The 14,621-nt window shown below is 44.3% G+C and overlaps 1 protein-coding gene across 6 annotated transcripts in view; it reads right to left on the reverse strand.

Moving 5' to 3' along the window:
• FNBP1L (formin binding protein 1 like) overlaps positions 1 to 14,621 on the reverse strand; it is a 659,713-nt gene that overhangs the window by 259,731 nt on the left and 385,361 nt on the right. For all 6 annotated transcript variants that reach the window (XM_086953911.1, XM_086953913.1, XM_086953916.1 and 3 more), the window contains exon 7: positions 6,452 to 6,580. In XM_086953911.1, the coding sequence (XP_086810037.1) occupies positions 6,452 to 6,580 (129 nt within the window). The remainder of the gene's footprint in view (positions 1 to 6,451; positions 6,581 to 14,621) is intronic.

Consider the following 14,621-nt stretch of genomic DNA (forward strand, 5'->3'; position numbering starts at 1 on the left):
GAAGGCTGAAAGACCATCATGGGCAAAAGCAACTTGCAATCCATTCCACTCATTATTGTCACACTCTTCCAACATGACTGGCATCCTTGACAAAAAGTCCGCCAGGAGATTACTTTTGCCTGGAACATATACAATCTTGTAAATGAAATTTGGAACCTCATTAAAATCCTAGCCAACCTCGCAGACGCATTGATCACCCCTTCCGTTGTTAAAATTTTTACCAAAGGCTTGTGATCACTACGTAATAAACACATTTTTCCCCAAACAAAAGATTTAAAATGTTCTAATGCCCAAGCACACGCTAAGGCTTCCCTTTCTATTATTGGGTACTTCTCTTCACAAGGAGACAAGGATCTTGAAGCATAAGCAATAACTTTCTCCCTGCCCTTCTCATCCACTTGAACTAAAACAGCTCCAAGGCCTTTATTACTAGCGTCAGTCGTAATTATGCTTTCCAGAGATGGATCGAAATTTCGCAGGGAAGTGGCTTTGGCAATAGCTAACTTGATATTCTTAAAATCTTCATCACAAGAATTAGACCACTCAAATTTTACATTCTTTTTTAACAGTTGCCGAATGTTATAGGTGACATTTGCAAAATTAGGAACATTTTTTGAGCAAAATTCTGCCATTCCTAGAAATGACTTGATGTCATCCTTACACGTAGGAACAGAGCGTCAGAAATCGCTGAAACCAGAGTGGGTTTAGGTCTAACACCCTCTTTATCAATAATATGACCGAGGTAAGTCACACTCCTTTGTGTAAATTTACACTTAGAATGTTCTACCGTAAGGCCTTTGCTCTCAAGAATACTGAAAACTCTCTCCAATCTAGACAAATGCTCACTCTCATCATCCCCAAAAACAAGTATATCATCTTGAAAAATATCCGACACCTTTTTCTTCCTTAAAAAGCTGATACATTAAACGCTGGAAGATAGCGGCTCAAACCCACCTATGTCCCACACCCTACAGAAGATTATTTATTTATTTATTTATATTCTCTCTCTCTCTCTCTCTTATATATATATACACACACATTCACTGAAAAAAACATAGGTTTTAGGGAAAGTTATAGTTGGATGTTTCACTCGTACAAAACCAGAGAAATTCCCCTGTTATAGTTAGTTCAGCTAACTTTAACTCGCACCCCCGCAAATCACTGCTGATGACGTCACATATTACATCACTCATGACATGGTCAGTGACATCACCGATGACATCTCAAATGACATCACAGATGACATCATCCAGTGGCTGTTTCTGTAATGTTTAATATATGTTGGGAAAGGCGTATTGAAGAATGAGTGGGTGTATAAGTGTCTGAATGGATGATTTCGTAGGTGCGTGACAGTCTAAGTGAGCAATTAAACGTATCTTACTGAATTAATGGGTTAGTGACTAAACTGTGTGAATGTCTGTATCCGTCTGTCTGTTGGTGTGTAAGCGGCTGCATGGATTTGTGAATAGCTACATGAGCGTCTATAGGAGTTATTGATTGGTTGTCTGAGTATCTGTATAGGTGCCTTTGTGTGTGGGTGGGGTGTGTGTTTGACTGTGCATAGATGTGTGAGTGATTCACTGGATGCATGGTTTCAAGAGTGCATCTGTGATGGACTGTATGGGTGGGTGAGTATGTATGGGTGTGTGAGTGAATGTATTTCTCAGTGTTACATGTGTGAGTAACTACATATGTGAAAGGCAGTATATATGTGTGTTGGAGTATATAAATGGCTGTAAGTGAGAGTGTGATTGTGAGAGTGGCTGTATGGATGATTGTGTGATTGTATAAGAGCGTAAGAATGTGCTAGTAATTGTATGAGTAATTGAGCTGGTGTGTGTATAACTGTATAGGTGAGTAAAATGGCAGTGTGATTAATTATTTGCATGACTGACTAGGTGTGGAAGTAGCTCTATGGATGAGTCCCGGTTTGTGTGAATGTCTATATAGGTGTATGAGCGCATATGATAGTCCTGTACTGAGTGACCATAAGTATGAGTGACTGTATGGGTGAGTGAGTGCATGTGTGTGTAATCCTAAGAAACCGTGAGTGGGCATGTAGTTATTGGTGTTGGAGTGTCTATGGTTTTAAGAGTGGCAGTCTGTAATTTACAGTGGGTGTATCAAAGGTTATATTACGGTGTGAGAAGATGCATCAAATTATCTTATGGATGATGTCATCAGTGATGTCACTGGCCAGGTCATGAGTGATGTAATATGTGACGTCATAAGCAGTGCATTGCAAGGGCGTGAGTTCTAGTTAGCTGAACTAACTATATCAAGGGAATTTCTCTGGTTTTGTAAGAGTGAAATGTCCAACTAACTATAACTTTCCCTAAAACCTATGTTTTTTTCAGTGAATTTCTAAGGTTTTTTCAAATGCTAATTTCTAACTATAACGTGCCTGAAACCTATGGTTTTTTCATTGAAATTCAAAGGTTTTTTAAATGCTAGTTTCTAACTATGCCTACAGAGGTAAGATATATGAAGAAAGAAGAAAAAGCGCACAGAAAGAAGCAAAAGAAATGCAGAAAGAAGCAAGAGAAGTCCACAAATTCAAAGAAAAGAGCAGAAAGAAGCAAGACATGTGCAGAAAGAACCAATAGAGGAGCAGAAAGAGGCCTTGTTGCAAAATCATCCTGTGCCCACAACTTTTTCAGACGGGTACTGGTGGTAACTGACTGACTAACTAACCAGGCCTAGAGCCAGTGGTCTGCTAAGACACTTAGAATACAGTGAAAACACCTACATACACTAGGGAACACTATGCGTTGGGGTACCCCTGTGATTAGCATGACCTCCTCTGTAAGGCCCTAGTACATAATAGGGCAGGGGGATTAAAACTACCTCTAAGTCAGAGGTGCAGAAATATGCTACTTTAACTAGTAGTCACGTTTGCAGAGTGGTGGAGAAAGGGTGGTGGGCGTCCAACCAACGCTCAGGAATTCCACTGCGTCGGGCTTACAGGAGGTACCAGGAGGGACTCTTGGCCCCCAAACTCCCTCAGGACTAAATTGGACTTCAGCCCTCATCCCGTAGTCTGCCACGAGGTACGTTTGCAGAGTGGTAGAGAAAGGGGGCCATGGCTTCCAAAGACATCTTAGCAATCCCACTGTGTGAGACTTACTGGAGGTAACAAGAGGGGTAGTTGGCCCCCATGGACATCCTTGGGGGCCAACTTCCAAAACTATTACCTCCAGTCAGTCCCACACAGCAGCACTGGTAAGTATTCGTACCAGTCCATGCCCACTTTGCCCGCCACTCTACAAACGCGCTCCCCGGCACGCTCTTGGATGGGGATTGAAGTGCCCTTCACTGCTGGGGGTCCTTTAGGGGCCAACTAGCCCAACTTTTACCTCCAGTAAGCCCCACGCTGTGAGATTGGTGAGAGGTAGACAAAGGCCATGCCCCCTTTCTCCACCACTCTGCAAACACACCCCCTGGCGCGTTGTAAGTTGTGGGATTAAGTCCCCTTCAATCCCGAGGGTCTCTGGGGTCCAACTAGTCCACCAGGTGCCTCCAGTAAGCGCAACAGAGCTGCGTTGCAGAAAGGTGTCAAAAGGGGCATGGCCTGACCCACCTCTCTGCAATGCAGGCCTGTGGTGCTTACTGGAGGTACCTGGTGGCCTAGTTGGCCCCCAGGGCCCTTCAGGATTGAAGGGGAATTAATTTCCCAACTTAAAACGCGCCACATGGCGAGTTTCCACGCATGTCACCTCAGGCCCCGTCCCTCCTTTCACCACTGTGCAAACGCGCCCCGTGGCACGTTTTAAGTTGAGGGATAAAGTCCCCTTGAATCCAGAGGGTCCCTGGGGCCCATCTAGCCCGCCAGGTCCCTCCAGTAAGCGCCATAGAGCTGCGTTGCAGAGAGGTGTAGGGCGCGTTTGCAGTGTGTTGCTGGAAGGGGGTGGGGTCTCCAGCACGATCGAGTTTTTTTTTATTTTTAAGAAGGTGGGCTGTGAGGCCCCCCTTCCTTTCCTGTTTTGTGGGCCCTGGGGTCCTTATCCCCCAGGGCCTGACCCCTATTTTTTTTTATTGAAGGGGGCCGCGTGGACCCCTCCCGAGGCCATATTCGGCCCCGGGGACCCCATCACCCGGGGCATGGCCAGTGTTTTTTAAATTTATTTGGCGGGCTGCGTAGCCCTTCCTCAGGTCATTTATGGCCCGGGGACCCCATCCCCCGGGGCTGGCCTTTGCGTGTTTTATTAATTTGATTAATTTTTTTATTATGGGGGAGGGGCCGCATGGCCCCCCTCCCTGGTCACTTCTGGCCCAGGGGACCCCATCCCCCGGGGCCTGGCCTCTCGTTGGGGACCCTAGAAGGAGCCCCAATGCCCCCACAGTCCCTGCAGGCTCCCCGCGTCCTGCAGGAGCCGGCATTGCTTTTCGGGCATGGGGAGCTACTGACATGCAGCTCCCAGTGTGGAAAAGCAATCTGGTTTGGATTTTGGAAGAGAGCAGGTTCTCTCTTCCAAAATCCAAGCCACAGTTTGCTATGGCAGGGCGGGAGCGGCGCAGCTCCCGCCCTGCCATAGCAAACAGCAGTGTCCCGGGGGTGGGCACCCCAGGACACTGCTTGAGCCGGCCCTGGGAGGGTGGCAGTCCCCAGGGCCATCACAGGCTCCGGGAGGGGAGCCTTGCAGCACCCCTCCCAACGTGTGAAGCCCCAGGGAGGTAGTGGTCCTCGGGGCACGGGGGTCAGTAACTACCCCCGCATTTGAATAATTAGTGCCCCACACAGGTTGTATTTTTTTTATTTTTTAAAAGAAGCGCCGTGGGGTGGCGGTCCCCGGGATTTGGGGGGGGTCCTTGGAGGCCCCCCCATAGATAAAAAAAGAAGCCCCAGGGAGGTGGCAGTCCCGGGGCAGTGTGGAGGTTTGGGGCCTCTCCCCACTTTTTCTTCACTGCCCCCGGGACCTGTCCCACCAAGGGGCTTAAATGTGCTTCGTTTTTTTTATTTTCTCAGCCGGATTCGAGCACCCAGGGTGAATTCGGCCAATTTTTTTTGGGGGGTGGGGGGGTTAAAATGCTTTTTTAGGCCCTGTGGGTGCTTGTGGGACCCCCCTGAGCAGGCCTAGGGGTTTAATGTGTTTCTACCCTGCCCCCTTTTCTTGGTTGTTGCGTTTCTTTTTCTCTTTTTGTGCCTCGGTTACCGAGGCACCAGATGGCTTCCAACACTTCCTGGTTTGGAGTGTTGACAGCCAATTAGAATAAAGCTCGTGGTCGGGAGGGTGCACAGATCCTCCGTGCCTCAATATCAAAACTTTTATTTTTGATTTTCTCAGCAACTACTGAATGGATTTACACCAATTTAAAAAAGGACGCTTTCTGAAGCAAGCACTACCTTTTCCCCAAATTTGGTGTAATTCCCTTCAGCAGTTTGGGCTGTAGCCGTGTCTAAAGTTTCCTATGGGAAATGCATTTTTCAACTTTTTTTTTTATTTCTCAGGAACTACTGAACGGATTTACACTATTTAACAAAAAGAGTTCTTCCTGAAACAAGGGCTACCTTTTTGCCAAATTTGGTGTAATTCCGTTCAGCAGTTCGGGCTGTAGCCGTGTCTAAAGCTTACCACGGAAATTAACATGGAGAAAACATGTTTTGGGGCCCCCCCTTTTTTCTCGGGCCCCGCTTGCCGAATCACCTCGAAACTTTCAAGATGGGAGCAAACCGGAGCGTCCCCATGAGTTTTGTAATTTCGCGAAGATTAGTCACCTGGCACCAAAGTTACTGGGAAAAGAAAAATGCTTTTTGAATAGAAACAAGGCACCTCTAAGCATACGCCATTTTGCTTTCATAATGCTACACAGGACACTTGTGCTCAGACATGAAGTCAGCATCCTGGAAAAATGTAACTTCCTCTCCACTGACCTGACCATATTAACAAGTAGAAGGGGTGAATACAAATGGTCAGCATCACAGGAAACAAAACATGTCTTCTGACTGGAGACCCAGGGGCAATTCATTTGTTACATAGACAGATGACAGAAAAATATGGGGTTTAAAGTTTACTTTTATGGGGTAAAAAAACACATACAGATCAATGTAGAAAGAAACCTACCACCACACACTGAGAAGAAAAAAAATGCAAACAATTATATAAAATAAAATAAATCATGTAATAGGCTTCCTGAGCTGGAAGACTTTAGTCACCAAAAAAAGATGATTGGGATGGTAGTATCCACGAGTCTAAGATGGACCTTCAGTTAGATAATACACATATGAGTGAAGAATATTTATGACCAGTTCTACTTTAGATTGGGCTCCAGAATCATCTCCATTATGTGAATTCAGATGTGGACGATATATTGAGAGATACAACAAAACAAGTTCTAACAGAGCCCGGTTTATGTGAATTTCTAACAAGAAACTGCTCAACTTCAACAAGCAAGTATACCATAAAAGAACAACATCAATTTTAGTACTGTCAAAAGCATTAAGTAGTTTTACCTTGTAAATCTGAGGAATGACGATATAAAAATGCTTGTGCTGTTCTCCATTAAAGGTCTGTAACTGTGCAGCATAATCATTTTTGCTCTCATCCGCCAAGTGTGTTCGCATATGTAGCTGCTGTTTTGCCTGAAAAAAAAACAAGAAGATTAAAAATAGAACAACATTATTAAATACGGACATTCAATCGGTAAAAAAATAAAACAGTGGTCTTCCTTTGGTAGGCGAGTTAAGAGCCTTGGCTAACAGTTTTATTCAGTGTGATGAAAAGCTACCAATGTCTTTCACCAAATATTGAGGAAAGCAAACTTACGGTATTGTCCTTTAGTGGTACCCGCCAGGGCAGTAATAGCCAAAAACTCGAAGACCAGATGTTGCCTAACAGTTCACACATTTGATACTGGGCAGGAATTTCAAGACAGGGTTTTGAAAGAAACTGAATCTTGCTATTCTTCTGCTTCGTTCAAGCAAGGAACTGCTTGGTTTGAGATTACAAGGCACATACAGGTGGGGAAGGCCTAGCGCTCTGGATAACTACCACAAGGGTTGCACAAGGAGTAATCCACTATGAGAAAATTGTATAGAAAGTGGGATGGCAAGACCAATCGGGATTACCAAGCAAGATGCTTTAAGAATTAATCTTTGTACGCCAAGGTCAATCAATCAATGTCAAGAGGATGGATGAGCTGGGTTTTCAAGACACGACTAGGATTGGTGGGTGTGAGGTTCCTGAAACCAGGGAGTAGGTATCACTGGCACTTTATGACGCCATCACAATCTTTCCATTTCAGAGCAAGATGACTAGAGGCACAGTTGCAAGCACCCACCGAGTGTGGCCTGCAAGAAAGATGGGAGAAGAGATGAATCGCAGGAATAGCGAATTTGTCGAGATTGCACATGAGGAACTCCTAAGGCACAGCAAAGAAATGGTGGCATCTAAATTTTGGCTACACTTTGTCTAAGACTCATGGTTAGAACAAGGAATGGGTGTAACAGGACCCCAATTGACACAGTAAAGACAGCCACAAGTGGGCTGCTTGCTCGATAGAACTTTTAAATTGGATGGGCAAAAACACTTGCTCTTGCAGTGTACATGAGTAAGAGATCATGCAGGAAGTACCTAATTCTAGAAAGACACGGGTCTTGAAAAAGAGCACATAGGACATGTGTTCCAGATTCAAATTGAAGCTTTTCAGTGCAGGTGAACGTGAATAGTATTTTAATGCTGGTAACATCAGTACAGGTCATTCAAAGTGCATTTGTGTTTTCTATAATTTACTGAAGTAGAGTACAATGTGAGCTCAGTAGCCACTGTGTTAACGCAGTTAAATGCACCCCAGCTTAAAAACAAAGCAGCCCAGCCCAAAATCTGTTTAATCTTGGGGTGGATTATTGGGATGATTTCCTAGGAAAGCGGGAAATAAATGGTATTCCTCTGAGTTGGGGGCGTAGAGGGTGATTATGGGAACATGTTGTGGCTCTTGATGATGGCCAGTATTTATGGTGCTCTTTTCTGTCCATGATAGGCCTGCCTTGCTTGCTATTAACTCATGCATTACTCCATAGGACAGGGATTTTAGTGATAGTTCAGGCTGAGGTCAAACAGTGCAGCGTTGCTCTTACGATTAACATAACATGTAATTTAAGGGTCACATTCTCATGAATGTTTATTTTAAAGGTTTTATTTAGTCCCTAACTTCATTAGGAGAAATAGTGATGTTTGGTCTTTACATTACCTTGAGTTGTAGTACAATTAATATAACAGTCGCAGTAACCATGGCAATATTGTATTTACAATGTTTTTAGCGGGGGCAATACTTGGGCTTGATAGACCTTGACATTGCCAGGGATGCCTGGTATTAAGTACAATACATTTGCAGGTAAACATGTTGATATTTTAACTCAAATGTTTATTTTAAAACAGATTTCATTAGGAGGGCCAGCTGTACTTGTTCGTCTCCATTAACGTGGAATTCCGTTAGTAGTAGTTGCATCACTTTATCATCGTTCTCTTTTAAATGTATTTTTTTCAAAAGCCGCGCACCAGGTGTGTGCGATACGTCATTGTTGCAGACGTCCGCGGGACTCCAGTAAAACGTATGTGAACGGCTCAGTAACGTGTCAATGTTATACCTTGAATCTTTTCATTAAAAGCAAGTTTATCATCTATGCGATCTTTGTTGTGGATGACATCCTTTCAGCTTTGACATTGCCATGAATTCTGGTATCATGCATGCAAATACCTGCACTAAACTGCCAATAAAAAAGCCAGTGTTTTAATAATTGTTTACTCTAGAATCTATTTCATTAACTATACGATCTGCGTTCTGTTCCGGACGTCCTTGCCATTACTGTGGAATTCTGGTATAATATTTAGTAGTCACAATAACATGTCAGTGTTTTTTTTTTAATTCTTTCTTCAAAAGCAGACTCATTATGCACAATACATGTCCCTCCTACCTCCTCCATTACTCTTCGGGATTACTATGCAATTCGATATTACGTATTGAAATATCTCAGTAATAGGTCAGTGTTTTCTTTTGAAAGTTTTGCTCATCAAGTATCATATCTATGTTTGTGGATGACCACCTTTTGCCTTGACATTGTCAGGAAATCTGGTAGTACATAAGGAAATACCTCCAGTGGCATGCCAATCCTTTCCTTAAAATATATATATTTTTTAAAACAAAAAATAAAACACTTTCATTGTACACCATATCAGTGTCTGCTCCAGACCTCCTTTGGCCTTGACTTTACCATGGAAGTCTGGTACTACATATAACAGATATGCAAATGCCGTAAATACTTTCTTTAAAATGGATTTTGTTTTTCGTAGTTGACGACCTCCTTTGGCACCGACGTGCCGTAGATTGCTGGTGTTAAGTATTTAAGATGTTACATTAACATGCCAACATTTCTTTATAATCACTCACATCCTGCAAGAATTTGCTTTGGACTAACGTAATGCGCTTTGACGCTGAACCTAAAGGGAAGGGTGCAAGCCACACTGAAATGGTCACGAGTCTGCTTTGATGCCAGATCTATTGTAGAGATGTGGGAAGTGTGGGAAGTGACACTCCATACTGTGAATTTCTGCAAGAAAAGTATTACCAAAGGGCCAGGTAATTTATCAAGAGAAAATGCCCTTTACCAAATGGTTCTCCTACATATTGATGTTTTGGTGGTATCAGACGATGCTACTTTGTTTAGGGTAGGGAAGAATGTGGTTCCTGATGCTTTACATCGTTACATAGGCGAGGAGTTGGTAGTATCTCAAATCTTACAAATGCATTTAATTGGCAAGCAAAACGGTACATTGCCTTGGGTTTCGGATTTCTTAAATGCCTACAGTAGGAATCTTAAGAAAGGGTCTCGGCTGCCCGGCAGGGGGATAAGAGCCATGGTGAACAGCTTTATTCAATATGATAAGTTAGCAATTTCTTTCACCAAGTATTGTTGAAAGCTAACCTATCATATTGTCTTTTAGTTGTGCCTGCTCGATGAAAGACTAGAGGTTGCCTCAGGCAACTCATCACTTAAAGAGTCTCACATTTGATACACTGGGGGAATTCTTTAACAGGTTTGCCATAGGAACGGTATCCTGCCATTCGTCTGCCTCCTTCAAGTAAGGAAATGCATGCTTTCAGGTTACAGGAGACTTACGGGTGGGGCAGGATTAGTGCCAAGGATAACCACCGCGTTGGTTACAGAAGGAGCACAAGGAGTAATCCACTAGGAGAAAAATGTATGGAAAGTTCGATGGTAAGACCATTCAGGCTTACCAAGTAGGACGCTTTAAAAATCGTTGTTTTCCAAGGTTAGTCAATCAATTCTAAGAGAATGGATGGGTTCTCATGGCATGACAATTTGTTTCTGCGACTAGGGTTGGTGGGTGCGAGGTTCCTGGAACCAGGGAGTGGGTACCCCTGGCACAGTGTGAGCATATTACATTCTTAACATTTCAGAGCACACGCAAGCTAACGAGATGCACACTTGCTTGCAAACATTCACTGAAGGAGGACTGGAAGAATATGGGAGAAGAGATGAATTCCCTGAATAGCAGGATTGTACACTAGGAACTCCATGGGCTCAGCAATGGAATGGTGACAATTGAGTTTCAGGCATGCTTCACAGCACTGGCTCAGACCCATGGCTGGGGAAAAAACAGTGGGTTAAATGGGGGTCCAACAGACACTTTATCAAGACAGCCACAAGCGGCATGCATTGCCGGCCAGAACCTTTAACATTGGATGGTAAGAAACACTCGACACAACAGGGTGACTAATCAAGAGCAGCAAAAAAGAAGGCATTTGTCGCGCTTTATAAAAACATATCAATATCTACAAAGGATAAGGGGTCGCCAAATCAAATAAATTGAAGAAAGCTGAAGAAAGAATTGGCAGCTTTCCTGGAGCAGAAAGGGAACCCACACAAACTTGCCTACAGTGTGATTGACCTCTTTTCCCCTTGAGCAATGGAGGACACCACAAACCCAGCAGAAGTAAAAGTTCCAATTTTGGGTGGGCCCCCAGCGTGACAGACTGAAATGTGGGGCGAGTTGCTGGATTTACTATGTAAAATAGTAAACGGGGATGATTATTATTAATGGAAAGAAGTAAAACAGCAGTGGTACATGGGTTGAAAAAGACAAGCTGTCACTCCCTTGGTGAAAGTGTCAGTCAGGGACGTGTGGGATCAGGCAAAGGCAACAAACACCAACCAGATTAACAAGTACCAGCAATAACAGCAATGCACAACCTAAGTGGATGGGGCAATCAGTAAATATATCAGACTCATTGTCGGGGTATAACTCTGGCTGCCATGTGGCGGTAGTAAGATAATCAATAGCATTGCACATCCCCAAAGAAGTGAAAGAGAAAGTGTGGAAAAGGGAATTCATTGATATTTGTACACTCTTAGTAAACATAAGAAGAGGGATGAATATAGTTAGAAGTAGTAGTACAGAATTCTGCAGGAAGGAAAGCAAAAGGGTGAGGCCAGAGGAAACATCACAAAATGGATGGATGTTTTTGCAATGCAGATAGCCATCCCAGAAGAAAAGTACCCAGAAAAGGGTCCAGCGAGTGTGAGGTACAACTAAAGATGGCAGAGAAGGTCAGGTGGCATGACTTGGTTGCAATACAACTTGAGCTTCAGACAACGTATGGAGACCATCGGAGGGAAAAAGTATCAAAATGACCTTGAGAAATTGATGAAATTGGAGGGGCAAAAGCAGGGCCTATTGACAGGTCAACGGTAGGCATCTTGACGTCCTAGCAAGGAGGTCAAACAGTAGAGAAGGGAAATTTCTTGCAGCATCCAGCACGAACACTGCAGTCTGCCATGGCTTGGGACCTCAGCTATATCTTTGAACCAGCCACAGACATACCTCCTGACAATTGCACAGCAGCAGCATCCCAGCACACCAGGATAAAACACCACCATTTTAAGCCAATCCCTTCAACACACTGAAAGGGCACAGCAGCACCCCATACCCTGTACCAGCCCAACCACGGACCCATGGTATCCTATCACCACCACCACAACCCTATTGGCACTTGCATGAAGGGTAAACCCCAGTAATAGTTTGGGGGACATACCAAAACCTCCCGCAGCTTTCGGACATTCGGGGGCAGGAAAAACAAACAGATTGGAGCACCACATGCAGGGTAATCATCACCAAACTCCTCTAGCTGCGCCCTTTGCTTTGTCACTGGAGGCATTTCAAGCCAGCAAACATCTCAGCGGATTTTGTCTGGATAGTCTCAAACTAGAAGTCAGTCATCTCAAATAATAGGTGAACGTGCACTGCCATGTAATTCCGCCCACCTTTTGTTCGCATCCTGTGTGAGGCAGGGACAAGGTCCACTAAGCTTGAAAGAAAAAAAAAAAGAAAACATTTTGCCGATGCTACAATGCAGGTAACTGCATCTGGAGGGACCACCCCTCCTTTGCATGTCACAAACCACCAAACAGAGGCGGCATGGCAGACCCTCGCCCAACCCAGCATTAGTCAAACAGCACTGACTCATGCCTCTGCATCAAACAGGACTGATGCACTTAAATTTGTCAAACAGGGGCTTTTATTTGAGTATTTCGCAGAATGATTCCACATACCAGGGAGGTCAACTCCTAAACTTTGTTCCACGAAGGAACTGCCTTCAGTGGGGACTGAATAATTCCAGAAAGAACTGGAATTGGGCAGAACAGTAGGCCCCTTTTGTAACTACTCTGCATAACTTCATGTGACCCCCCCCCCCCACCCTCATTGTCCTACCAAAAATGGAAAAGGGAATGTTATGCCTCATAAACCACCTGTCTTATGCTGGGGGGTTTCAGATAACGATTGCCTTGATCCAAACTCTTGCTCATACGTGTATGCCTCCTTCAATGAAGTATTGAAGCTAGTAGGAGAAGCTGGGAAAGGGGCCCTTTTGGCAAAGGTGGATTTCAAGTCAACTTTCAAGTTACTGCTGGTGCACCCGGACGGCTTCTACATTGAAGGATTCCACTTTGACAACAAATACTATGACAGCTGCATGCCCATAGGTTGCACAATATCATGCAACGTATTTGAAAAGTTCTTGGACTGGCCAATAGATCAGGAGGAACCAGCAGGAGGAAAAGTCCACTAATTGAACAAATTTCACTTTTTGTCTAAAAGTGGTATCACAGACTGTAGTGCCAAACTGGCTCCATTTTCAGCCTTAATATTGACCTGGGTGTTCCTTTGTCCCTAACCCCCCCACCCCCCTCAAGATGGAAGGCTCCACAACCCAGTTGACAATCCTTGGAATTAAGCTGGATCCCTAAGGAGGCCTGTCCCGTTCGCCCAAGAAAAGGTAGAGTCCGTCTCAAAAGCCAGTAAAGTGGTACTGTCAAACGAAAAGGCCGACCTGAAAGTATTACAGTGCCCGATGGAGAAACGTAATTTGATAGCTCTTATCATCCCACTGGGGAGAGTGTTTGTGAGGCTGTGGGCACAACATTGAAACACCATTCATTAGACTAGGTGCAGGCTGAAGGTAGTTTGTGAATGTGAATGACATTCTAAGCAACTTTCAATGGATCCCATTAATGGCAGTCCCCATAGACATCCAGCCAACAAGCACAGCGGATTACAGACACCTCAGGCAGACAAGATTTTACCGCCATGATGGGAACTGCTTGGTGTGCTGAAAAATGGCCTACTTCCTGGCATTGGCACAACAGGACCAAAAACATAACAGTCTAGAAGCTCTTCCCCATCTCAGTTACCTGGTACATTTGGTTCAACAGATGGTGTAACCACATGCTCATCATTTAGTCGTACAACATGGCAGTAGTACAAGCAATTCACAATCTGCAATAATGTCCCTTTGTCCTGGGAATACTGACAAAACTAATGCCGCCTACCTTGCAGCTGAATACTTATATCAAGGCTAGCATGTAGAGAGGGCTAGAAACAAGCCTGCTAAGGGTCTCTCTCATTCCCTGATTGACAGATTCATAACAGAGAAGTCAGAGGACGATAGTCGCAAGACCCCATTTGACTCGGAGCTGTGGAAGTTGGTGCGATGGAGGAGAGACTCAAGGCAATAGAGGAGATGACTGACTCTAAGCACATGCAGCAGTGTTATAAAATTCTTTTAGCACTGGCTCCCAAGATAACACCCAAGCACCTGAGCTCTGGTGAGGGCAGGATAAAGTTTTTCTCCTTTGGGTCAAGGACATGGGAAAAAACAATTTGTTGGTTGCAGAAAACCTGACATCCATAGCTTACCACTAGAGACTCCAAGTAAGCCGGATCACACAAAAAGCTTTCTACCAGGCCAAGTATTAAAAGGCTGGAGACGAACCGAGCACCAGCGTGGCGACAACGGATGATCAATAGCTGTGAAAAACATAATTTTGTCTGTGCAGAAGTAGCAAGGATGGATTGGCTAGGCATGCAGTAGGACATGTTGAAGGGACACTCCTCAGTAACTCACATTTAGTAATACACCTTGGGTGGCAATCACATCACTGCTAAAGGCAGGGCTACACTGCTGCAGAAGAGGAGACACTGGTTATTATGAACAGATTATTGGGGCCACAGAATTATTAGGCTTTGAGATTATACCCAAGACATATTGGCATGTGGTAAAATCACAAAAAAAGTTGAGGAGTACAGGATAAAGTTGAATGTGGC

This window comes from Lissotriton vulgaris, chromosome 1_1, assembly GCF_964263255.1.
Source record: "Lissotriton vulgaris chromosome 1_1, aLisVul1.2, whole genome shotgun sequence".
Classification (NCBI taxonomy): domain Eukaryota; kingdom Metazoa; phylum Chordata; class Amphibia; order Caudata; family Salamandridae; genus Lissotriton; species Lissotriton vulgaris.